Source organism: Aulostomus chinensis, chromosome 11 (genome assembly GCF_037954235.1).
Source record: "Aulostomus chinensis isolate RoL2024-O1b breed Wild chromosome 11, RoL_Achi_v1.0, whole genome shotgun sequence".
NCBI classification, from domain to species: domain Eukaryota; kingdom Metazoa; phylum Chordata; class Actinopteri; order Syngnathiformes; family Aulostomidae; genus Aulostomus; species Aulostomus chinensis.
Window position 1 is genome coordinate 9,697,065 of NC_141330.1, and position 26,705 is coordinate 9,723,769.

The following is a 26,705-nucleotide window of genomic DNA, read 5'->3' on the forward strand; positions in this document are numbered from 1 at the left end:
ACAAATGCTAGTCTCGACGAAAAAAAACAAAACAAAAACCGCTGTCGAAAAGATTTAAAAAAAACAACGACAAAACCAAAACCAGAAAAGACACTGCTTCGTTTGGGGTTCATTTATTGCTTTCTTTTTTGTTAATCCAAATCTCAATGAATGAATAAACTATAAACAAGATGCCACATTTATTCCTGTGGATGTTAAGGTTTACGTCTTTGTTAACCGAGCGGTTCGCAGTTGAGTTTCTCTTTTTTATATAATTCTACTGCCATCTTCCGAGACTTACAGTAACTTGTCTGCAGGCATGACTCTCTATCTGCTTCTGACCTTTCTCCTTCTCTCTTTCTATCCCTTTGTATCTGTTCTGTATATTTGTCTGTCTGTCAGTGTACAGTAATTTGTCTGCTGTCTTGTTGGAAGAATCACTGCCTGAAAAAAAAGAGAAAAAAATATATACCTGAAAACATTTTTAACCAAAGGGGATTTGAGGCAATCAGACATGTAATATAGATATAATTTGGTGTGTCAAAAATGATAACCGCTGTATAAAACGCTGTGTAAAATTGGATAGCTTCTGTTAAAGTCTGTATAAAAATTGGATTTATTTGTTTGAAATGAGGCAGTGTAGCTGGTGATGCCAGTGTACACTCATAACACTCCCACCTATGCATGCGTTTTTGGATGGTTGTCACAGGATGGTTCTTCCATGTGGTTCCCTTCTCTCCTCTGTCAACAAATCTCTTTTTCTTCCCGTTTCTCTTCCATTCCCCTCTTTTCCCCGCACGACACAACGTCCTTCATCCCTCCAGCTCCTTTACCTGCCTCCTTTTCTTCCGGTGGAGAGAGAGCAAATAAACAAATCAACCAATGGCATGTCTTGTGCAGATGTGTGGATATCTATTCCAGGTTCTTCACTCATGTCTTTCTTCCTTGTTGTTCTTTAAAGTAATATGACAAGTTTTGGGGAATTTACTTCATTGCTATCCTTCCCAGAAACAGACAAGACGATAATTACCCTTCTGTCCTCTGCATTAGGGAGCTGATTGCCAGTTAGCTTAGCATAATGGTAATAATAATAATAATAATAATGGTAGTTAGTGGGAAGTGTTAGCATATCTCTGTCAAAAGTCATTGCCTGCAATAAAATGACTAGCATTGTTTATGACGTTTGGTATGCAATAGAATTTCCAAATTAAGAGGTACTGTAAATTCTGAATCTCTCAAATCGCTGGAACTACTAAATCAAGATCATGAACTTTATTTGTTTGATAACTTTTGGCAGAGGTATGCTAACACTTCCCATCTACAACCATTCATTGCGCTAAGCTAACCAGTCATCAGCCGGTCTCTGTGGGACTCAGCTCCATTGGGGAGAGAAGGGCACCTGTCGCTCTGTCTGACTCTGTGAGGATGGCAAATAAGCAGATATCCCAAAAAGTTGGCATGTTCCTTTACCACATGATATTGCCTTTTTTTTTCTTTTCCTTTTTTTTTTTCTAGATCTTTAAAGCTGGTTTCTCTGGCCAACTCACTGGTTGTTGTCAAACAAAACAGCAATTACCAAAGAACTGGCAGCTATGTAATCCAGCCTGCTATGATTTTTTTTTTTCCTCTCCAGTCAGTCCTTCAAGGATTTTATGCCAGGAGAATAATAACGACAAATTCCCTGAGACAAGCCTTCCCTGTGGGGACTGCGTGTTTGTTCAAGCTCAAGCAGGAATCAGACTTGACCTTCAAAAAGAGCTTGAATACTGAAATGCTGTTGCCTTTTCAAACAGTGATTTTTTAACTATGGTAGCAGGCTGGCTCTGGGGATGTCTGTGCCCCTCTGTGGACCAGACTGATATCTCAAAATGTAGTGGATGGATTGACACAAAGTTAATGATGCCTGGAGGGGAAAGCCTACTTTTTGAACAGATGTTCCTGTCATTTCATTAACCCTTCGTGTCTTTGTCTCACCCCACCATCAGGTCAAATGTTTTATCAGTGGTTTATGACCAAATGACCTTAGCCCTGCTTTGTAGGAAATGTTTGCATGCTGAGATGCAACAATAAGATTTTGAATGTACCGCCATCAGCATGTTAGCATCGTCATTGTGAGCATTTTAGCTGAAATCATCAAGAGTTCCACAGTGGAAAGAAGCCTTGTGGGTTTTTATCTTCTTAGTGTAAAAGAAAATAAGCTAGTGGGCAACTTTTCCATTTATTATTTTTTAAAAATTACAGACTATCATTGGTGATTTGAACATTTATAGTAGAGCAAAGAAATAATAATAAATGTCAAGTTAAAATTAACCTCAATCAGTCACTTTGACCTGTGGGTCAAGTAAATTAAGTCTATATCAATATATTAATTCATTATCATACATTTCAATGCTGTCAGTTAATTTCTGTCTAAGGTACATTGGCAGACACTGATACATATGACACATTCAACATTTCCAAGATACGGATGGATGCTGAACACTCGTGACGTTCAGGACAGAAGTCCGAAGTTCAAAAGACACAGGAAGGCACCTGAGATGTTGAGAGTGAAAAAAGTGAAACCGTCAAAAGAGTAGAAAAAAATCCTGTTGTGAGTTTCAAGAGCTTTGTGCGCACCAACTAGTCCTGCTCGCTGAGAGCTGAATGTCTGAGAGGGCTGCTGATGAGCCCGACTCCTCCAACCACAGGAGGATGAGGAAAGGGGACCCCATTCCTCCTATAAGGGCTCATCTGATTCCTCACTCTCCCTCTCCTCCTGCAGGGAGGACAGTGTGAGGACAGGGCTGGTGGGGGCCACAGGAGAGGCAGGAGGTGAGGGTGAAGCAGGGGAAGATGTAGAGGGGGACACCGTCTCATGAGGAGAGCAATTGGCTCCTCTTGTGGTGGCAGACACACCGCTGCTCCCCGCGCTGCTGGGTGAGGACGGAACTTCACACCCAGGAACTCCTCTTGAAGACAATACCATCCCTTGAGGATCTTCTTGGGACTCCTTCCTCACCAGCTCCCCCTCCCTTCTACTCCCCTCCCCCCAAAGGTCCCTGTCCCATGTGGGCGAGGAAGGGGTTGATGAGGGTGGCTGGTGCTTCTTGGTTTTCCTGCTGGCGTCTCTGAAGCTGGCCAGAGGGGGACGAAGCCTGACTCCGCTACGAGTTGAGCCTTCTATAGCTTTCTGTAACTGTTGGAAGAGAAGACGTGGGTTCGCAACAAAACGACAGTGTAGGATTAATAAACTGAACACGCAGAGAGATGAATTGAGAGGGCGTTCAATGGAATCACCACATGAATCAGAGCGTAAAGCATGACGCATCATCGCTGCTCGCTCTCATGACACATTGCAGCATTAAACCATGAGAGGTGCCAAAAAAAAAACATGCAGATCACATAATGAGAAAAAAAGGACTTCACCTCTTTCAGTGCCACGACACCCACCAGCTTCCCGATGCTGGTGACGTAGGCGTGACTGAGACCCAGCAAAGAGAACAGAGTGTGGGTCTGAGTGATGAGAGAGAAGGCGGACATGATACATAAATGGGTTTTAATGTGACACGACTGTGCTTGCATGGTTGTAAGGTGCCTATTTCTTTATTAATACAATGCACTACACGTCAGCATTTATGAGTCACCGCATAATATTCAACCTTCAGTGTTCAAAACCCTATTTCCTTTTGCACAGAAAGCAAACTGCATGATACTGTCAAATTCTTACTTTGCTGTCCTCCATAGGCTTTTTAAAATGTTATTGTACTCCAGTAACTTCGTGTTCCAGTAAAAGAGCTTTTAGAAACACCAGTGCAACAGTGATATCATAACTTTTAGTGGCGGTTATGGCTCAACCCCCCCCCCCCCAAAATTGTACTATACGATATAAACATGTAAGTTTTGGTGGAGTTCTGAATGTCTGTGACTTTTATTTAAACCTTTTGTTCTACTTTTAGTGAGCAGGAGCAAGTTATGAACACAGCACTGACATTTCATCGCCACAAGTAAACAGTTGTTTGTTTTCACATCCAGCAGCCATGGAACAACATTTAAGAGTTGTGTTTCTGTCCACCCGGTTTATTAAAGTCCAATATTTATTTAGGTCTGTTTTTATTCTCCACCGACTCCTGTGTGTTTGTTGTTCTGTGGCTTTTTCTTAAAGCTGTGCGCTACAACAGAAAACTGAGAGCGCTGAGAGACAATAAAGATGCAGCCAAGGATGTAAAAAGGGACTGAAACTGCTGTGAAGCTCCATAAAGTTGCTATGAGCAGCAGAGTTGCTGATACTTTTCAGTGGGATCACCAAGATGAGCGACGCCCCTGAAATGACTCTCATTTGATTCGGTGCTTTTATGAAATGATTGCAGCAGTTAAATGACTCCACTCACTTTTGTCTTTTTGACATAATCAGGATTAATCTCGCCCTTTGTAGTCTTCCCTTCAGTTTAAGGGGATACTTGTTACTTCTCGCCTGGGTGTTGCTCACCTTATGCAAAGAAGTTCTTTCAACCAGCTGAAATGGGGAGGGGTCAATGCGAATCTGCTCCATATCGATTGGTTTATCCATCTCTGCTTCTTCCCAGGCTTTGATCTAAATCGGAGGGGGAGAAGGGCTCAGAGTAAACAGAGTTTCTAGTTACTGATTAGGATGGTTTGCATGATGGCTACTGAATCAATGCGAAATCAATACAGAGCAGTACCTCCTCTGGAGACATGGTGTCAGTTAACGTAGGAGGTGCAGAGTCCTGAGGAAGAAATGGAAAACAGAGAGTGAGGAAGTACATGTCAACCTCACTACGTAAACATGGTGTCAAGCTCCTCCCAGCACAGTAAAGAGGTTTGACTCCAGCTGCCATGTTGGATGGACACAACTGTCTGAGCTATCACTGCAAATCTAGCAGCAGATCAGTGATGTGATGTTCCTTTCAGCATCTCAGGTCAAACTCCTGAGTGCGACTGCTGCAGTGCACCTGTGTTTCAGTCTGGCCTGTCGATGATGTGGAGGAGAAGAGTCTCTGAAGAGTCCTCCTGACGGACGGCAACTTCCGCTTGTCTGAATGAAAAAACACGAGAGGTTAAAGGAGGAAACACTTGATGGGGAGCCTGTCTGTGTGTGTTTGTTTGTGTGTGTTTGTTTATGTGTGTGTGTATGTGTGTGTGTGTGTGTGTGTTTGTATCTGTTTAATGTTACCTGAGCTTGTGTGATTGGTGGAGGGCTCCTGAGGTTTGGGGGAAGGGATGGGGCCGTTACATTCATCCGGCACTGGTGGAGCCTGGGGGTGAAAATGGCGTTCGTGTGGTGTCGGAATAATGGTAAAAATTAGTTCCTGACTGGGAAAATGCATCTGAACGCCTCCTGAAGTCAAAATTAGAACTCAGCAAGTTGGATACAATTGTGAGAGTTGATGTCTTGTGACATCATATACGCAGAAACACGCCAAAAAAAGACATTTGCTTTGGTTGTGATAAGGATTTTTTATTTTTTTTTATTATGAAATCAAATGTTAGATTTCCAATTTTCATTCAGAATCATAGCTACAATTGTTAACTAATCAATACATCTGCTAATTTGTTTCACAATGTTTTGTTCATAAAATTCAAAAAAAAGTTTGATGTTTGCCAGTTCTTCTGTTCTCCATCATACAGTCCAAAACCCAAAGACTTCTTTCCCGGTCATAAATGACAGACACTGCTGCAAACCCCTGTATTTAAGAATCTGGACGCAAATGTTTGTGATTAAACATCTTTTGATGAACTGATCGATTAATCAATCAATATACTTAAAGATCTCATGCCAACCTTACCTCTTTTTCTCGACATCCTAAGCTAAACTACTTTTAAGCACAGTCATTTTGTACAAGCAAATCATGTCAAAGCTCACGTGAGCCGTCTCCTTTTTTGCCACTCATTATTAGAAACAGCTATCAACATGTTGTTCAGAAGTTCTAAGCTATAAAAAAATACGCTTCTTTTTTCTTCTGTGTCTTAAAAACACATGAACGCACCAAAGTCATATGAACAAGCTCTCAGGAAATGGGCGTCTCCCAGCAGCATGTAAATGCAGCATGATAACATCATAGTGTTTAAACTACTGTAAACACTAACGCGTGTCAGCTTGTTTTGTCCTCCTCACCTTGTCTGCGCTCTCCTCGCCTCCCTCCTCATCCACAAAGGTGAAGGACTCCCAGCTGACTTTGGAGCCCTGGTCTAGTGAACTCTGACTTCTTTCGAAGACTCGTCTCGCTGGTGAGAGCCACCAGTCGAAAAGAGCTTGGAGCTCAGTTCTCTCGATGGAGCCCAGCAGAATCATGGATTCTGTAGAGGAAAACGTTAAAGGTTAATAGTTTGACATTTGTGGATAGAGTGAATGTTTGTGGTGGAGTTAAATAAGATCGATGCCACTCATGTCGGGCCTGCAGCCAGCCTCGCTCAGTCTGATGGTTACGAAACCCAGAGTTCACTGATTAACACTTAATATCTTGTGTGTGTGTGTGTGTGTGTGTGCGTGCGTGCGTGTGTATACATGTGCGTGTGTATTTACACTTTTTTTAGGCAAATTTGAGTGTCTTCATGCTTGTAACAAATATATGAGATTGCACTGCTCTCCTCATCTCATTCCTGACAAGAGGGTGAATATTCACATTTACAAAAATACCAAACTATCTCTGCACCACGGGAGCAAGATACACACCAGTCTGAAGATGCACATCACTCTACCTTTAGAGTCGACCAGAGGGATGGTTTTCAGTGTCGTGGTTTCCAGCAGTTGGTTCAGTTCCCGAAATGTGGAGTGAGATGATAAGAACATCACCTTTCGTACCATAATGTCCTCTACAAAGATGTTGTACTTGCTGGGGAGGAGAAAGAAAATATACATCTATTAGAATTGTGCTGAAAAGCATTAGCACACCAGACAACCAAACAAGGGCTGATGCTCTACCTGATGTGCCCGAGGGCCAGCTCAGGCAGGTAAGGTAACTTCTTCACCTGGATGATGGAGTCATAGAGAGAAGGCTGCAGACCCTGGGCCACCATGTTGGCTAGAATGACCGCAACCATCATGGGCAGGATGTGAGAGATCTGACCTGTCAGCTCGAAGCAGATAACTGCAGTGGAAACTGTATGTGTGACTGCCCCTGTCATGGCTGCCGCACCTGGTAGAAAGAAGAGGGATGGATAGAAAACACTGATTAAATATAATCCCTCTATTCGGGTCATCATGACTCGACGAAGAGGCACGATTGTTTTTTTTGTTTTTTTTTATGACACCGATCTCTATTTAAAGAAAGTAATCAGCTCTTGAGAAACAGGACGATCCAAAAGATCGGTTGATGTTTGAACATGCACAGTAACAGAATTTTGTCCCGGTGCTCAAATTCAAGCCTCAGTTCTGTCACTTAATCTCTGAGAAGCTTCTCTAGACTGGACAAGATAATTTGTCTAAAACCAGTTTATTCTTTTGCTTCTTATTTCTTCAAAATTCAGTCATTTCAAATAAGAAGATTTCTGATGAGACCAAGGCAAAAAATATCATCTAACAGCCAAACTTCCCACTGGGGAGACTCAATTATGTGTCAAATTCCTAATTTGTAATGATTTTAGTGTTAATTTGTAGATATGTTGATCATGTTTTAGGCCTCATAATTCCAGAAGTTATATCAAGCCTCTCGTGTGAGCTGAAATGTGAAATTCCTAAATCAAACTGACACAGATTACAAGGTCATCATCAAAATTGCAATGCAGGAAAGTCCAATTGTATTGGACTTTATTAAACTGTTACTACATTGCTGTAAGGAGACCACCTCCTAAAGCAAACTGCTGTTAAATCAACATCATTTGCTCTATTTGTCATGTGGGCCAGGATGACAAGCAGAGGACAGACAGAGGTGCTGAAGATGGATGCTTGAATTGAGGGCACTTTTAAAGCCATCCATTCAAGGCCATATTTCATTTTTCCCCATTCCACTATCAAGTCCTCGAGAAATCCCAAGGCCTGTGTTAACATCGCTCAGGAGTGACTGACCAATGACGGCGTAACCTCCCGGGAGGATGCGGTAGACTATCCCATCAAATAGGATTCCATTTGGGAAAAGAGTGGCCATGATCTCCCCTACCAGGCGACCAAAAGCAGCTCCTTCAGGAGAGAGATAAGACATGCTGGTTAAGACAAAGTGAAGGAAAGGTCAGCAGGAGAAACTGCGCTCGCATTACAAAATCCTCTTACCTAATATGAACACAGGCATGAAGGCGCCCGAGGGGATGGGCATGGTGGTGGAAACTGCTGACATCCAGAACTGCAACACAAAAACAGGATCAAGGAAAGATGGCAAGCAGTCCCAAAGGGTTCTCGCGCTATCACATATAGGAGAACATTTCAAAGCAACACCTGCCGTACACGGACAGCACCAGCTGGCAACAAATACCTTCATGACCACAAAGAGGATGAGGATGACGAAGACGCTGACTTGAGGATGAAGCCAGGCAGATGAGCGACCCAGGCTGGGTGGGCCGGGGTATCCTGAGATTTTGGTCCAGGTGAAGTTATCAAACAGCGAGTTGATACATTCTCTGGGCATCAGCTGCCAGAGGGCGAAGACAGACACGTTACAGCTGTGCCGAAACTTTTCAAACATCAGATTTATTTCATACAAACAGAGTAAAGTTCCAGGTAACCTTACTTGTCCCTACCAGCTTTTCACCAGGCAAACACAACAAAGGACAAGGTCACAGCCGAGAGGTCAGAGAAAATATCAGAACTAAAAATAGTCGTGCAAAGGTCATAACAATCCCAAAAACATATTAACATATTTTACCATAAACACTTAAAGATACAGGACTTTATGACAAAACTCCCTTTTAAAAAAATAGAAACCTATATAGAGCTAACGCAAGATATATGTTGTTCTACCTTCAAGAGGCAACGTAGACATTTTTGATGCTGTTTATTGATTTTAAAGAACATTCACATGTATTGATTTCACATAGAAACCAAGTATTATTGCTTCCTTGTTGCTGTTTCTATTTCATGCCCTCATCTACAACAGAAGATGAGAAGTAAAGGTTATAGTGGATATTGACAATGTTATTTTTTTCCTGAAAAACTCTCAGGTTTAAGGTGCTTTTAACAAAAACACCAGTTTTTCCTATCGTATTAGGTTTAAATTGACCATCTAATTCACCTTCTTATTAAATAACAAGGCTTGGCAGTTCAGTTAAAATGGTATAATCACCATGTTTCCATCCCTCATGAAAGTACTATTTTTCAGCTGCTTGTTACGAGGAGGGTTGATCCAGGCACTCAGAGGAGTGGATGGAAGGAAAAAGGAGATTAAAAACCTTTATTCAGACGTGGCTACATGATAAGATGCTTCAACCGTGCGGCCTAATCAGAGCAAAACTAGCAGCCCCTGTGCTAGAATATGTAATTCAACTTGTAGATTTTGCCTCAGCTCTTTGATGACAAATGAAATTTGTGAGTTATATTACTTTGAACTCACACGTCATAAAGATGTTTATTCATTTCTGTTATACACATTAACATGCACTGATAAGCCTAAAAACTCTCCAGCTGGATAAAACGCTGCCGCCTGTACATTGATAAGAACTAGACTGAGACCGTATCTCTCCTGCATCGGCTCCCTGTCAAAATCAGAACAGAATTAAATTTCTTCTTTTAGCATATAAAGCCGGCAGCAGTCAGGCAGCTCCATTTCTGACCGAGCTCATAGTTCCCTACTACTTCTGCCAGAACCCTTTGCTCCCAGGATGCAGGGCTACTTGTGGTTCCTTGAGTCTACAAAAGTAGAATGGGAGCCAGAGCCATCAATCATCAGGCTCCTCTCCTGTGGATCCGTCTTCCTCTTTTGTTCTGGGACTTAGACAGCCTCCCCCCCCCCCCCCCCCCCCAACTGGTCAAATCAAATGGCTGTTCCCACTGATCCTGGATCTGCTCAATGTCCCTGCCTATTAAAAGGAAGGCTTTGTCGCTGCTGTCACAAGATGTGTTTGCTCATGGAGAACTATTGGGTGTAAATTCATTGAAGGAGTGTGGTGCTGGACATGCTCTACTTGTAGAATCCATCCATCCTTCCATCCACCCATTTTCTACCGCTTTTCCTGTTAAGGGTCGCGGGGGAGCTGGAGCCTATCCCAGCAGCTTTCAGGCATGAGGCAGGGTTCACACTGGACATGTCTGGAGGGCCAACACATAGAGACAGACAACCATTCACACTCACAGTCACACCTACGGTCAATTTAGAGTATCAATCAGCCTCGTCCCCTCTTGATGTCTTTGGACTGTGTGAAGAAGCTGGAGTACCAGAGAAAACCCACACAGGAACAGGGAGAACATGGAGACTCCACACAGAAAGACCCCGTGCCCGAGCTGGGGCTCAAACCTAGAATCTTCTTGCTGTGAGGTGACAGTGCTGACCTCTGCACCACCATGCCGCCCTACTTGTAAATGTCATAAGATAACTTCTGTTGTGATTTGGTGCTATACAAATAAAACTGACTTGACTTGACTTGACATGTTCTTCCTCACACCATTGATCATCCATCCTGCTGCAGCCAGCCTTGAATCCACAAAGAAGTATGAGGGAAGTCCGTAGAAATCTAGTGCCTGTAGGCTTCCACTGGGCTTTCTCTGGCTGACAGCCGTGACAGTAATGACCACACATCTGTGGTGCTTTCTCACCTCTCCAGCCATAAACTGTCCAAATCCTGGAGGAAACGTAAAGGTGGCGATGATCAGTGTCACTGCGCCTGGATAGATCAAACGACTGTCCACGCACACACACACACACACACACACACACACACACACACACACACACACACACACACACACACACACACACAGAGTTATTAGCAACAGGGATAAAATGACAGTGTGGCTCACGATAGAAATGAGAATGTGTCAACGGTGATTGTACGAGCCTCCTGCAGCCGCTGCTCTCGCCTCTCTCTAATGACGGAGACTAATGTTCCCTGACTGTTGAGTCTCAGAGGATAAGTGAATCTCCTCATTGAGTGCATAACTGGCTGAAAGGTCGTTGAGGCTTTGGCTGGCCTGTATTGTGAAAGTGATGAGTTCAGAGAGAGGAGCTGTGATACATTGAGAGGAACTTGATGTGAATGAGCAAACAGCGTCTACCAGCAGTGGTTTAAGAGGTGAGCGCCAACTTAATCCACTGGGCCCTGTGGACAAGACTATGTTCAATGTGTGTGTGTGTGTGTGTCTGTGTCTGTGTGTGCAGAATCTCACTGCTTGGTTAGAAAGCGTGTGAGCGCCGTCGGTCTCCTCATGAACAGAACCACCTGTCTGTTCAGGTAGACAAAGAAGGCCCCAAGGAAGCCACATGAGATCCTGAAACATAAAGGAAAACCTGAGATATCACAATGTGTACACACACACATGCATGCGCACACACACACACACACACACACACGCACTTATGTGCTCACCCTATTATGGCAAACGCTGGTAGCTCCTGCAGGTCGAAGGGAAAATCCATCCGGAAGTTAGTTTTGAAGAGAGCGGTGATAGTGACTGGGTGAGACAGAAAAAGAAAGATCCATTCTTTGATTTTATCTTGTGTAAAACCAGATATTTGAAAAAAAAAAATCAACAAAACTGCATGTTTGTTTTTGCTGCACAGCTTTTAGGAGATTTCTTCAGTGCATCACGTGACCACCTCTAATGTGGACCAGTGGATTTGATAACAGAAAAAGAATTCCTCACTGAGTTCAGTCGTTCTAATTTAGCTTCATAAGAACTTGATAGGCATCAAAATGTGGCTCCAAGTCTTCTCTCTGTTACAACATAGACATCCACCTTAACCGGGATTTCCTATTTGATACTTAGGCCTTAAAATTGCCCACATGCGGCCAACGGTGAATTATTTTAAAAGTTATTCTAATCTCGTCAGGAAAAGAAGTGCATGAAGAAAATGTCATGCAGAAGGGCCATCCAGGTTTAGAAATAGACATTGAGGTCATGAATGTGAATGAAAATGTGAATTGGCCAAATCCAATGCGAACGTTAGCTTAGCTGTTTATGCATCCATCTTTTACAAAACACTGTACATCTGTCATTCCACTTCTGCACTACTACGTACTGCATCCTAACTCATAGCGAAGGAAGAGCAAACTTCTTGTCACGCGAAGGCAGCTTTGTTGACAGGTAAATGCCTGTCAAGCTTCACTGCAAAACAGACTGCAGGCAGATTTTCTGTCCTGTTGGGATTGAGTAGATTTGCTATGCCATTTTCTGCTTCTCAGCTATATTTTAAATTTTCCAAAAGTTCAAAAGCTTGATTTTCTTTAACAAAATGTGAAGTTGTGAAGTTTAACAGAGGATTGTGTTGGTGCCTCTGAGGAAAACACCTCAGCCATTGTAGTGCCATTTAAATTGAGTTTGATCCCCAGACTGCTAAGAGTGTGTGCACACAAATACAAGGCTCACGGAGGAATATCAAGTTGTTTAGACAATATTTCTGACATACATTCATTTTAGAAGGCAGATTCACGGCTTGGATTGGATATTTTTGGAGACTGGCCTCAGTGGATGTCCATGTCCTCTATATTCTGGAGGTGATGACTTGAAACATTTCTCATTTAACTTAAGTAGCAAAATTACTTAGCTGTCACATTCAGCTACTTTCTTTAAAATGCATAGTTTGCAGTTTTTCCACTGTGTGTGTGTGTGTGTGGGTGTGTGTGGGAGTGTGTGTGTGTGTGTGGGAGTGTGTGTGTCTGCTCTGGTTCTCACCAGCATCCTTGTTCCAAACAGAGAGCACCCTGAATATGAAGGCACTGAATGTGGCAGCAAAATATCCCCGCCAGTAATTCCTCACTGCAAAGTAGGTAGACGTGACCTCAATACTGAACAACACCCCTGGTGGTGGTGATAGAGGGGGGGGGGGGGAGAGAGAGAGAGAGAGAGAGAGAGAGAGAGAGAGAGAGAGAGAGAGAGAGAGAGACAGGGAGAGACAGAGAGAGACAGAGACAGAGAGAGAAGGTAGGAAGAGAGGGGATTAAAGAGAACGGGAGAAATGAGAGTGGAGGAATATAGAGGGAAGTAAGAGAGAGGCAAGAGGACAACAGAGGTGAAGAGAGCGAGCGAGGGGGGGAGAGAGCAAGAGAGACAAAGAAGTGAGTTAAACAAGCAGAAGCAGTCCAAAAACACTTGAAGCTGAGGGTGTAATTATGCACAACAGGCGGGCCACAGGGCGTGAACACACACACTCCAATGCTTCTGAATACACACGTATCCCCCCCCTTCTCTCTCTCACACACACACACACACACACACACACACACACACACACACACACACACACACACACACACATTTCATTAGCACGCAGGGGCATAATCAGCCTGTGAAGCAATTAAATAAACAGCACTGAAACATTCCTAGCAAAATGAAAACAACTGAATATTTGAGGACTGAGTGTAAGAGCTAGTGTATCTTTCCTTTCTTATTTGACTGAACCGTTTAGTGTTTCTGACCCATGTGATGTCACGAGGGAGGTTGTGGTGTTGCATAGGGAGTAGATGCCTGTTATTACTGTTGTTGGTGTGTGATTTATAACATAAACACTTGTGCTTATAGTGTCTGACTGAGACTTTCCACTGGTTGTAGATCAATTTGTCGTCCATTTGTTGAAGCACTTATGATGACAGCTATAACGTAGACGCAATGCACGTTATTGATGATGTGAGTTGGATTTTCAGCCAAAGTCATGTATTGTTTAGTGAACTGCTGCTGAAACCTCCAGCAAAACACATTGACAAGTGCGATTTTGTCAAATATGAATGGAAATACTGATATGAGTGTGAAAATACTGCATTTTATGTATGAAAAGTTTGAAATTCAAGTTCACACTAAGGATTTTTTAAAAATTAGATTATTTTTTCTGAAAATTGTATTAACATGTACATAGGTACTTTGAAGAGTCATCAGTTACTGCAACACAAAGGTCCTCTGCATAGCAATTTTAGTATAATTAATGACAAATTGCTCATAAGTCTATAGATGGAAGGCCCCTAATAAGCAAAATCACTTTAAATGGGGGTTCAGATCACGAAGACATTTGCAAACCCCTGCCTTAAAGCTGAGATTACGAGTAAATGCACAAATCCACGGCTTGAGAGAAGCCAATAGGAGAACAGATTTGAAATACTATGACATTTTATGTGATAGAAATATTGCCATGACAGTTTGAATATCTAACCAAAGTCTTGTGTTTTATAGCTGGGGGGAATAAATATGTTCTTCTACACTACAGAGTGCACATTCAGATCAGGATTGAAAACTTTAAATGTATGATAGCTTCTTCAGACACGTTGGAGTCAGTAGGTTTGATGGCAGCCCTGCAGGGAAACACTTGTGTATCGCAGTACGGTGATGATGCAGCCAGGCGGATGTGTGAGTGCAGAAGAGGCAGCATGCAATGATGTACAGTACCTCCTAGCGGAGTGCCGAAACAGCATCCCACCCCAACGGCACAGCCAACAGTCAGAATATCTGTGTAACCGTAAGGGTTCTACTGACACAGAAAACAGAGGGAGAGGAGAAAACAGGGGGGAGCGGGGGTGAAAGAGGATGACAGAGAATGAGGGATGAAAGACGTGAAGTGATAAAGATAACAAGGAGTGAGAGCATAGACAGAAAGACAGGAGAGCGAGTGAGAGAATAATAGATCAAGGTGGAGAGGACAGGATGGGGAACCACACGGGGTGATCGACGGAGGGGAGGCAGAATTGAAGAAAGTGAATAAATACTGCTCAGCGGAGGAGGAAGAGAACAATCACATCAAGAGCTTAAAGAAGACAGAAGATGCGCATGCCATCACACTTGTTGGAAGCAATGTGAAAAAACAACATCATCCCTTCAGGGACAGGCCAGGAAGCAGACCAAACGTAATATCAGTTTCTCATTAGCAATGAGGAATTATGAGGTTTTATAGCTTTTTAAATCGTTGCTGACTGTGCTAACCCTGTGGACCTATTACTTCAGAGTGCTCCTTAAGGTAAATATCTAAAATGCATAGAGTGAATTAATCACACATACTGGTCTGAGGCAGGTTTTAAAGAATTAGCTTGAGGAAATAAGTGTATTAATGTCTTTGCTGAGAGTTCGATTATAGAAGATGGATACTTGTTGCTCTACCTGTGCATTTCCATGGATATGTTTTACATTATGTTCTGGAAAGTGCACTCCATGATACCAAATTTAGAGTGATTCTAGTGCACCAGTACGGTATGTATCAAAATGTCAGTGGGGTATAAGAATGAGGGTGGGAGTAACAATCTGAGGAATGTCAGATTTAGGATTTACCAACTACCTGCTACCTATTCTGATATTGCTGCTGTGTCCTTCCTGACTCTCATGATGGTAGTTTAATCCAACTGGACTACAGATTCAACCTCTGAGGCCCAGATGTGAAGCCAACATGGCTGTGCCCATAACTGCAGTTCCATGAGATGCCACGAGAGGCTGGACTCAAAGTGAGTCAATATCATAGTCCCCTGCATTGCAATGAGTGATGTAAGCATGAACATCTTATACAAAATATGTCTCTCCATTTCATTCCCCCTCTTGTGACAACGGTACACAGATTAATTTATATCATTACTCACCCTTGCATCAACACTTGAGGATAATTACAGTTTCTAGAAATGCTTCTGCACTTCCGCAACATCTGAAGGCTTTTCTCTTGCATTGACTGTAACGGTTTTTAAATATTCACTTGCTCCAACTCTGATTGCAGCCGTTATTGTTTCAAACACATCAGACGTCACGCAGCGAACCAGCATTTTGATGATGTAACGGCAATGTGACTCAGCCACCGGGGCAGAAGTAAATGCTGACAATAGCACAACCATACATCAGTCTTTAGTGTTATGCATAATTCAGCTCCCCGGCTCTCTTGTGAAAATATGGCTTCCGTCATGTTGTGAGAAACCAAGAAGGGGAGCACCAACACTAAAGTCTTATTAATCTAACTCTCAGCAAGAGAATGAAAGGGTATATTATACTTATTATGTAATTATTTGTTTAAATCCCAGAACTTTAGAATCCAGGCTAACAGGGTAATCCCCATCATAAATGATTTAATAATCACTTGTTGTGGCTGACACTGGTCTGAGGTCAGTTTTAACCTCCAGGTTTGTGTTGCAGGTGTGAGGAGGACAGATCTGGCCAGACACTGAGTGAGTCAGCGAGAGCAGGGCAACACTTGCCTCCCACAGGGGCAGCGAAACAGGTGGCCACTCCCACGGCACACGCACACACCAACAGGTCCTGGTTATGGGTGCCATTCTGGGGTTAAGGGTCAAGGAGATGGAGAGAGGGAGCGGGCGAGCGAGGATGAGAAAAGCCAAATGGAAGGTGGGGAGGAAAGAGAGAGCACAGGGAGGGGGGATGGGGGGAGGGATATGGGAGGCCTCTGTTAATAAACATGCCAGACATTACATCACACTATTAATACAGTGAGACACAAACACAGACGAGGTGCACGGGGCCGAGCCAAAACAAAGACACAAGGAAGGCGGGGAAGGGGGCAGGGAGGGCATGAGCATGGTGGAAAAGAGACAGATGGGAGAGGACAACAGTCACAGGGTTCCCACTCTCTCCTGGACACCAACTTCCAGGACTTTTCAGTGACTTTCAAGGACCTAAGTTTGCCATGTTTGGTTAAACCCTCTGGAGGTGCTCATCATGTAATAAAACACCCATCAAGCTATTGAATGATGCATTTTTGTAGGCCAAACTGGAGGTTAGCATTGCATTTTGGATGTGTAAATGTAATCCTAACATGATGAAAACTAGCTTGGTGCTTCCTCTGTTTCCTCCGCGATGATATTTACTGTCAGTGACTACCTCTGTAGTCTCATTTAGCCACCTGTAAGGTTGGAAATTCACAAGTGTGATATTTTACTGATGTATTTTATGATGTAGATTACAGAAGGTTTTGGCCATACGGATATTTTGTTTTTGTTTTTTTCAGGCATTTCACCAAAAATCCCACCAACATTGAGTAACACTCAGAAAATACATGGGAACCATGTAGAGACAACAGGGACGAAACAAAGCCATTTATGAAGGGGAAGCAGCGTGTGTAGTGACAGGAGACGAGGCTCATGGGTAATGCGATCTGTTTTGGTCAGGGTCTCAGCTTACCTCATAGACTCCAGAGAAGATGGACATGAATCGACTCAGCACTGCAGCACAGATACTGGCGATGTGGACAAACGGACCCTGGAGGTGGCAAACACAGACGAGTAACATGTGATGTTCTCCAAACAGACAATCGGGTGTTAAACAGAGAATCTAAACTGGGACATGTTGTATCAGAACAGATAAATCACTGTATAATTGCCAGATGTGACAGTTGCCCTGCTGCTATAATTGGGAAAATGAATGTACTCCTTTTACTGGGGACTTAGAATAATTTGCTCTAGTCTTGTTAGAGTAGGGGGAGAAGAAAACACGACAGAAGATGATTTATTATCCTCCAAGCTTGGGCAGAGAACAGAGAGAGAATGATGGAGAAAGAAGAGAGGGAGGAGAGGAATGATGGTGGTGGTGATGCTGGATGATAATAGGAAGGAAGAAGCCAGGTCGTGAAAGATGAAAATATGGGCTTTTAACCTCTTTGCCCACTGGCATCCCGCTGCCCAGGCCGGCAGTCAGGCCAATGACTTTAGCTATGAAGGCTTTCAGGGTCAAATACTCCTTCAGGACTACACCTCTCAGGATGGTTTTCAGCTCAGGAATACCAGAACCTGTGGAGAAAATGGAAGTAAGCTGAGTGCGGTCGATAATGAAAGGGATATTAACGTTTATTCGCCAGGAGAGCACATAAAAAGAGGTAAGCAGAGGGAGAAACAGACGGTGAGAGAGGGTGACAGGTGATGAGAGCTTACCGATGGCCTGTGGGGAAACCAGGTGACAGAAGAGTGAGGCAAACATGACAAGGATCATGGGATAGGTAATCCAGGCGAGGTACTGGAGTGGCACATTGCCCTTAAGCTCCCCATGAATCCATTTATAGGCTGGGCAACCAATACAGACACAGAACACTGATTTAAAACTGAATCCTCACACACATGAGAAACAAAAACTACATGTGTTTATGAGTGTAACACCCTGAACCTCTGAGTATCTACAGGTCTAACTGTGTATTATCGCTGGTACTGAAAGGGACATTGCACCCAGAGATTATGATTCATTTATCAAATGTGTCTCCAATTTATGAAGGTGCTTTTCCCTTCCATGACATCTTGGTGAATCCAAAAACAGAAATATTAGCCACATCCTTGCTGCTGGAAGCTGATGGGGGGCAAAGATGAACAAAACTAAACAAAAACATCTGTTCAGGTCATCTTTACCATGCTGTATACTCAACACTTCAAAAAATATTTTGATCTCAGTCATTGCTTCATCATAAACAGTGTAAAGAAGAAGAAGAAGAGGAAGAAGAGGAAGAAGAAGAAGAAGAAGAAGAAGAAGAAGAAGAAGAAGAAGAAGAAGGCATCCACTTATCAACTCAAAATATTAAGTCTACGTTTGGATAAAGAGTTCTTGGATTATACTCATCAATGCGCTCGAGATTTTGTATTCACCGAAGTGTCATGCAGGGCAAAAAAAAAAAAAATTCATCTTGCAGTGAGTGACAGATTTATGTGAAGTATTATGTAGGTGCAATTATCTAAAAACAAATTATATTTTAAGTTTATAATTACTGATTACCTACTTTTCTTTAAAGTACCCAAAAGGTACCCAGAGCTTACAAAGTACTTAAAATGTATTTTTTCCCCATATAATTCCAAATTTTGACTCACCTGTACCTGCATTTGAGTACAAGAGGCAATTGGTAATTATTTTATTCAAATTCACACAAGAAAGTGATACCGATGGTTTTAGGAACTTTCACATTTGGGTGTTACACTCTAGAACTGCAGTACCTTGCAGACTCTTGGCGCTGGTGTAGTCCATACTCCAGCTAACCAGAGCCATCGTAAGTCCCAGAAGCACCAGGAAAATCCAGTCCTCCCCCATCTTGGTCACGATGTAGCGCCGCGCACGGGCCAAACAATCTAGGACAGAATTGACTGTGATTCACCTCGAATCCATTAATCACTCCGATTAATCAGTGACAGTGAGCTGACGTAAGGGTGCCTGCGAGGGAAGTGTTCAGAGTGATTATGGGTGGAGGGATCACGCAATATTTGAATGACGATCTCAGTGGTCTTATGGTATTTACAACAGTTTAAAGTGTTTTTGTAAAATAAAAGTACGCACAAATGCATTTATAAGTACAAAACCGAATGGACAAATCCCCCAGCAGTGGAATAACTAAATAATGTACTTTTTTGAATCAACAGCCCTGATTTCTAAGTTGATTTAGTTATACATGGAGTTAGGGGACTCAGATTAAATGAATCTAAACAAATAATGATGTAAATTAATAAAGCACGGTCCCTGTTATGGTGAATTCATTATCACGCCCGCTTGGATCACCCAGGACTCCTGTTGACACAGCTTGACCAGCTTGGTGTTGTGGAAATTTGTGGAAAAAATCTCTGCTTTTAAAATGAAAGTCGATGAATAAAAGTGCATGCTCAGGTCAGACTCTCCGCCTGACGGAGGAGCTGCCTCGGTCAGTCTGGATACTATTGTACTTTGATAAAAGAGCATCACTGCAACTTTATTTCTCAACCTTGACAGAGTTCCTCCACAGAGAAACCTTCTAAAGGATTCTCTCAAGCTCAGTTGCTCGGTGGCGTTTGACACGTAAAAGAAGTGCTTCGGCCTTGAGGTAAGACCTTATTATCTGTGCAAATGAAAGTGTTTGGGGTCCATACAACATGCTAATAACACCGCATGCTGTATATGTACCGTTAAACCAAATGAAATGTTGTGTTGAGGAGTCAGGAGTTGATGTTTTGTCCAGATACTACAATTATATCAAGAACAGTGTTAACCAGAAGGAGGCGAGTCTCTCTGCGGCCTGCGTGTGCAGCCTAATTAAACTATTGCAGTACGTCATGTTTTATGACCTCATCCGGTTGCACATAAAATCGTGATTTACAAAGCGATTCATTTCCCCAGATAAATTGGCTCTAACTGGAAAGCAGTAAAAGCATTATGTTTCACAAACAAGAAAAACTTAAGTTCAAATCCTCTGTTTGCTTGGTCTCATGGCAACCGCTAAAGCACATCTTTAAAAAAGTCTTCCTGATTCTACTGTAAATGCTGGTCACCTTGGCATTTGGAGTAAGGACGGGGCTTCTTGGAAGAGGAGGCGTGGCTGTGATGTGACTCCAAGCTCACGGGGTGATGATGATGTCGTCGTCCCGTCCCTTTGCGGGTGGTGCTGTTGTCTCCTGTCTGTCTCCTCCATTGTCTCTCTGTCAGCAAACGGGCAGCTTCCCGTCGGGCAAAGTTTCCCAGCTGCTCCCTGTACTCACCGTACAGCTGTAATAGAGAGGTAACACAACAGAGTCTGAGTGTGATGGCTCTCAGAGTTACAGTAGCACGCTTGGGGTCGGTCTGTTGCTTTAAGGATGGTTGAGAAGGGAAACAACATGCCAGGTGGAAGAGGAGGGAGAAATGACCTCTAACAACTAAGACACAGGAGAAGGATAAAACTAGATCCAGTGTACAGAGTCTTGAGATTATGAGAAAGACAGGGAATGTGTGGCGTGTGTGTAAGGGATACACACCAACCTGAATACCCTGGCAGACAGAAATAGACAAAACGGGCATAGAGATCGGAAAAACCCCTCCCTGAGAGCTGAGGCCTCGGCTGGAGAGAAGCCAGAGGAGGAGATCCTGGAAGAGACGACATTCCACATCTTCCCTTTCCAACTACGCCTGCGCTTTACACCTACAGAAGCAGTCATATAAACACACACGCACGCAAAATCTCACTGGCAGAAAAGCAGTGTGATCAGTTTGCAGCACACTTGTTAAAACCATGGAAGCTGTAAAATACAGCAGATCCAGGGGCAGCTTGGAAGTGCAACTGAAACCTACAGATAGCATGCATCCCACCGCCCCAGCACAGCCAGAGGCTAAATCATGGGGACGGCAGGCTGCCACACATTTCTGTCTCATGTTCACACAGGAAAGGAGAGCTGGCCGGCACAGTCATGAGGCCCAACCAGGACCAAAGCAGCAAACTATCCACAGTTATGCTCCTGGACAACAATTTGCATCTGACATCAAAATATGGGGTATATTAAAGAAGCTCCTCTAAATAAGAGCATGACATCTGCAGAACAATCAACTGTAACCGCACAATCATTGATATAGACGTTTGTAATGAGTACATGAATACAGCAGTAGCAGGCGGGGGGGGGGGGGGGGGATACTGTCAGAGCTCTTGAAAATGTTTGATGCCTCTAAATTCCCTTGCGGTATTTTAAACCACTCTAAACACAACAAACCACAAAATGTTCCTCAGAACAATGCTGAGTGTCTAACAGCTTATTGTTGCATTATGCTGGCAGATCGAATCCAATACAACCTGAGCTAACGGGGACCAGCACCAAGCTACACAAAGATCTGATCCACTATCAGTTTTAGATATTTCACACTATGCAAACAGCCCGCAGGAATGTGTTGACTATTTAGTTTGCTGTTTTAGCTGCTGCCAGTGTGTGGTTTTTAAATGTTCGCTGAGTGAAAAACTACCTGAGTTGTGCAAATGTTTGAAATGATCCATGAATATTATTTCCTTACTATCATTTCCTTACATAAATGACAACAAATTATTTGCTGATAGAATGTAACAAAAGTTTGATGCAAATCTCCCCCACTTTTCTCAATGTGAAGACTCATTCATTACAATTAATGAAATATGAATGTCATTAGATTATGCAAAAACTCTTTTATCAGTATAACACCATTAGAATTTTATATCTCATAAAATCTCATCTCTGCTGCAAAAACTACAAAAACTGTTTGAGTACATATACATATATATATATATATATATATATCTATATAGATATATATAGATATATATATATATATATATATACATTTTAACCTGATAAACTCTTGAAATAATGGTTAAAACATATTCGTAGTTGTTGTAGTAATAAGTAGTATAACAAAACAGACTTCAGTTTATTTAACTTGAGCTGATATTTGTTCTATAATAAAAATGCAAACAAAAATTGAAATATTGCTAAATCAAATTAAAAGGACTATTCTAATTCTCTTGGAATACAACTCCATTTAAACTAATGTATTTGTTCAGTATATTCTTTTAATACACGACATTTAAACTATTATCAGAAAGAAATAATGATATGAGAATGTAAACAGACCCATATAGAAAAGGAAGGACTATTTCCTCGCAGAGCTCTGACACATGAACAGAAAACAGACGCAGCCTTTGGTCCTGGGCTCTTTACCTGTTCCTCATCAGTTGTCTTCAGCATGATGTGAAAGCAGGTCTGTCCCTGTTCTGGCTCCTGTCCTACACTGCAGACGACCTCACCACCGCTGCACTACATATTAACACCAAAGCACTAATCCATCAACATCAGCCAACAGGCTAACAGGCATCAAAACCAGGGACACTAACAAGGGGAACCTGTGAACTGTCCAGAGACGAGGACGCATTTGTTTCTTGTGTTCGGACTCAACAAAAAGAAGTAAAAAAAACAACAACCCAACAACAGAGGATTAGAGTCAGATAATGGCAAATCTGTCATTCCTACACATAGATTTTCAATGACTCCTGTAATTTATGTTTAAAAAAATTGCTTCAAAGAAACTCAGCAGAGGGGCGGAAGCAATGGCCAAGAGAGAACCCATTGAATTTTGGGGCAGATTTGAATCAAAGGGTGGATACACAGATAATTTTTCATCTCCATCAATACTGCAAGACATTTAATTAGCAGAGTGTTCAGGTCCAGGAGTAGGAGACACCCGGCAGGAGGAGGTGATCATATAACATTTGGCCTTCATGTGTCATTTTTTTGCCAGAAGTTGGGCAAATATATCTCCTGTCACAATGTAGCTAATCTGAAAGACTAACTGCACCATAGACCTCTGTGTTAAGTAAGAACAGGAAACTAAAACGGAGGTTTTAATTCCCTGTATATTCTGCATTTGTTAGGCAGGGTCACAATTTGAAATATTAACATCTCTCAGTGGAGCTCTTGTCTCTCTTCAGGATAAACTACAAAAACTGTGCTGGTGTGATTTTAAAAAAAAAAAGTCATTCATTTTGTTTAAATCATTTGTCACCATTGGCAAAAAAAACCACGAGACAATTTCCCCAACTATTAATCAAGAAAGGGCGGACAAAATATTCATCGTAAAATGGAGGGTTTGTTTGTTCATATGGGATATTACGCTTGTAAATTGTTTATTATTTTACTGATGAGTATGATTGTTTACCAGGGCTAAATATTCGGTGTCCAAGTGCTGTAGCAACCCTTTGCTAAATAGTCAAATTAGAGCCTAGGCTAGCAGGAGGAGAGATGTGTGGGACAGCCGGGAGGCGTGAGAGAGGTCCTGGGAGCATGTACTTCATTCATATCTTTGCCGTCTCCATCTGTCAACCTCCTGTTTACCTTTATGTCACCACGTAGCCTTGCATGTCATTTACACTCTGACCACAAGGACCAAATATAATTACGCCCCGAGCCCAACTTTCACACGCTTTTGAACCTGGTTGCTGCCATCCTTGTCTCTCCAACCATGAAACCACTCATTGGAGACTCTCTCCCCCCCCCCTCTCTCTCTCTCTCGCTCACCGCCTCCCCTCACCGCTTTTTTTTTTTATTTCCCTGCACTTTTCTTTCTTTAATCTCTCTGCGGACACATGAAAGTACTCCCTGCATAGCTTCCCTACACCATTATTTACTACCACAAGAACCGAAGCCTCTGCTGTTGTGCCTATTAAGTCTCACAGGATGAGAAAGTGTAGTAAAAAAAAGAAGAAGTAAACCATCCCTCTCCTGGGTTTGTCACCAATACAAAGCTTGTGTTTTATTCTACTGGTGGGCTGTGAATTCATTTATGGATCTGCCCTTTAACAAGGTGCCGCGTAAAAGAGACAACATTTGGAGGCAAAAGCAGAACAAAAGTGTGCAGAGGGGAAAAGAGTCCGTTTCTTCTGAGAGCTGCTAATAGATGCAGAGGTTGAAGGGCAGTGTGACATTGAGAGTTAATTACAAAAAATAACAGCACATTCCTGAGTCCCTTATGAGAGCGAGTCAGCACTGCATATTCATAAATATCACTGCGTGTGTATGTGTGTGTGTGTGTGTATGTGTGTGTGTTCTTGTGTTTAATGTGTGTTTATGAGTGTCCTAAACTCTGGTTTGTGTGTTGAGGCCTTACAACAATGTAACTCTGTCCTGCAGCACAAGGTTAATGATAAAATCTGACCCGCACACTGACAGATAGATCAGGAGATTACCCCCCCTTCAACCCCTCCCAACCCCCGCAGACACACACACACACACACACACACACAAACACAGACGCGCACGCATGCATTCCACGAGCGCATGTCTCCATATGCATACGCTAATTAAGCAGCACAATAATAATTCCACGCCTTGTCCAAACACTGTTCAAGCTGTCATGTTCTAATTAAGGCTTGTCGGCAAAACCAAAAGAGAAAACTAAACTGTTCACATGTTGTGTGCAGCCTGAGCTCACAGCTCCTACTCAACCAGGAAGGCCATCTCACCTCCAGTTTACACGATTAAATCATCACTTCATGCACTTTGATAGACTCGGTCACTAAACACTTAGAAGATATTTCAATTACCAGAATTTAACTTTAGTTAAAACTGATCCTGACAACAGCATTAAACACACACTTAAATAGACAAGATCTTAGGCCTTACCAGGAACTGATCTATATTCAGAACCGTCTCAAAAGTGTTGATTCGGTTCCTCATCTTTTCAGCCACTCACTCTCTTGCGTGCTTCTATAACAATGGCGTTCCCTCTGTGGGGATCTTAAATCTGCCCTTCCCTTTCTTTGCCGGTGTGACGGACACAAGACGGTACTGGTACCTGCCTCCATACACCGCAGACCCAATGACTGATACACACATAGAAGGTGTGTGTGTGTGTGTGTGTGTGTGGGGGGGGGGGGGCTAGAGGTTAATACAGACACATGAGGCTTGACAATAAATTGTCAGCAGCTCTTAATTCATAGAGGTAGGTTGGTGGTCGGGCAGCTGATACAGCAGATTCCTGTAGAAGGATCCTGATGATAGCAGGCCACACACACCAAGAGCTAACCAACATTGTGTGTGACAGGAGGGGATACAGCACAGGAGCGCTCACAAGGCTCTAGAACATGCCTTTCAAGTTGACAGCAGTATTACTGATAAATACGTTTTTGAGTAAGAAAATACGTTAAAAATACGGCCAAACATTTGTGTTCTTTCATATTCATTCAAATATCCAGATTCTTCATTTTGTGCCGATGTTCTGGGAGCTAAACTGGGCCAGTGGTGATGCTTGTGTGACCCAGTAGCTCTCACACGGTTTCTGGGTCCACTTGGACCAGAGTGTAACTGGTTTTCAACCCCGTGGGGGAGCGACGAGTACTCATGCTGCAGGACTCAGACCTGCAGGATCTTTGCTTCATCAGATAGTGATGCTATTGAAGCAAATGAGCAGATGTTGGAACATCTGCCACGCTTCTGTGAAAGGGTGAATACAGTTGATAAGGTCAGCTCCTTGCTGGCCATCAAAATCAAGGCATTATCCTTTCTTATAGACCCCATTCAATTAAAATGAAAAATACCACATTGGTCGTATGTCTCTGCGATGCGCACCTTACTGTGATTCAAATGGGGCTTTAGTTCTACCTAAACGGCCTACAGCCTGGTTATTAATATTGTTTCCTATCCTATTAGCCCAAGAATTCATCTTTCCAATACATCTAAACATATCTTGTATGCGTGGTGGACGTTTGTGGCAGGTGCAATGACATTTTCTCCAGGCAGGACGGGATTAATATGAGGTCAAGGTGCTGTGTGATTTCTGCTGTTGCAGTATGTTGAGCTCTCAGGGTCACTGTACTTTTCTCACCTCACATTACTTTTACTTGATTGATTGCATGAATCAGATTGCGGTCATGATTTTTCATATAAATTCTGCTGTCACAAACTGAACGCTAATACTCCACACAGGTTTTCAGGTCGATTTAAGAAGTATGAGGCACCGTCTTGGGCTGTTGACAATTAGCAGCTTTATCACAGCTGTTATTTTGACACGACGCTGGTTTTGGCGGTCAAATTAATGAAAGCTCAGTGGCAAGATGCTTCAAACCACTGAAGTTAAGGGTACTTCCATATCTTCATCAAGAATGCTTTAGAAAAACGAACATGACTTGCATAAAATCCTCAAAAGGACTTCCTGATGATGATGTAATGGAAAACCCTTGTATTTCAAAGTGAAAATACATAAATATTCCCTTTCATGTTGCTAAAAAGACCTGTAGTAACCATTTCCCATACCAGTCTCTTTTGATTTAAATCATTTATGTAACATAAGACAATTACGGTGAGTGAAGACGAGAAGGAGGTACTACGACATATTTTTCAGGACAAAGAAAATCCACTTGACACATTTAGTGATGCACAACTTGTTAGAGAGTAAAGATTTGATGTTAATAATGTCTACAAAACTTCACGCCTGATTCATTTCAGAGCAACTGATTGTGTCAGTTTCTCACTTC

General features: G+C 42.6%; 1 protein-coding gene across 1 annotated transcript; it reads right to left on the reverse strand.

Moving 5' to 3' along the window:
- Positions 1-2,242: 2,242 nt before the first annotated feature.
- On the reverse strand, positions 2,243-24,909 carry clcn1b (chloride channel, voltage-sensitive 1b). The gene is made up of 23 exons (XM_086218746.1): positions 24,856-24,909; positions 20,236-20,710; positions 18,937-19,068; positions 17,896-18,024; positions 17,621-17,754; positions 17,150-17,227; positions 16,210-16,288; positions 12,731-12,856; positions 11,425-11,509; positions 11,225-11,326; positions 10,655-10,739; positions 8,382-8,537; positions 8,183-8,252; positions 7,982-8,092; positions 6,899-7,112; positions 6,676-6,809; positions 6,092-6,273; positions 5,150-5,231; positions 4,929-5,011; positions 4,659-4,703; positions 4,445-4,549; positions 3,385-3,471; positions 2,243-3,154 (listed from the first exon to the last, which is right to left on the reverse strand). The coding sequence occupies exons 1-23, from the start codon at positions 24,907-24,909 to the stop codon at positions 2,696-2,698; spliced, it is 3,207 nt and encodes a 1,068-aa protein (XP_086074872.1). The 3' UTR covers positions 2,243-2,695.
- Between the last annotated feature and the right edge of the window lie 1,796 nt (positions 24,910-26,705).

What these genes read in the sequence shown, in the direction of transcription:
- clcn1b (XM_086218746.1), bottom strand. Translation starts at nt 24,909, where the DNA reads ATGAGGAACCGAATCAACACTTTTGAGACGGTTCTGAATATAGATCAG. An exon ending in GGTTTCCCCACAGGCCATCG is followed by an intron (nt 17,755 to 17,895) that starts GTAAGCTCTCAT and finishes TTTTCTCCACAG; the next exon opens with GTTCTGGTATTCCTGAGCTG. An exon ending in CCCTCTGGTCGACTCTAAAG is followed by an intron (nt 6,274 to 6,675) that starts GTAGAGTGATGT and finishes TTTCCTCTACAG; the next exon opens with AATCCATGATTCTGCTGGGC.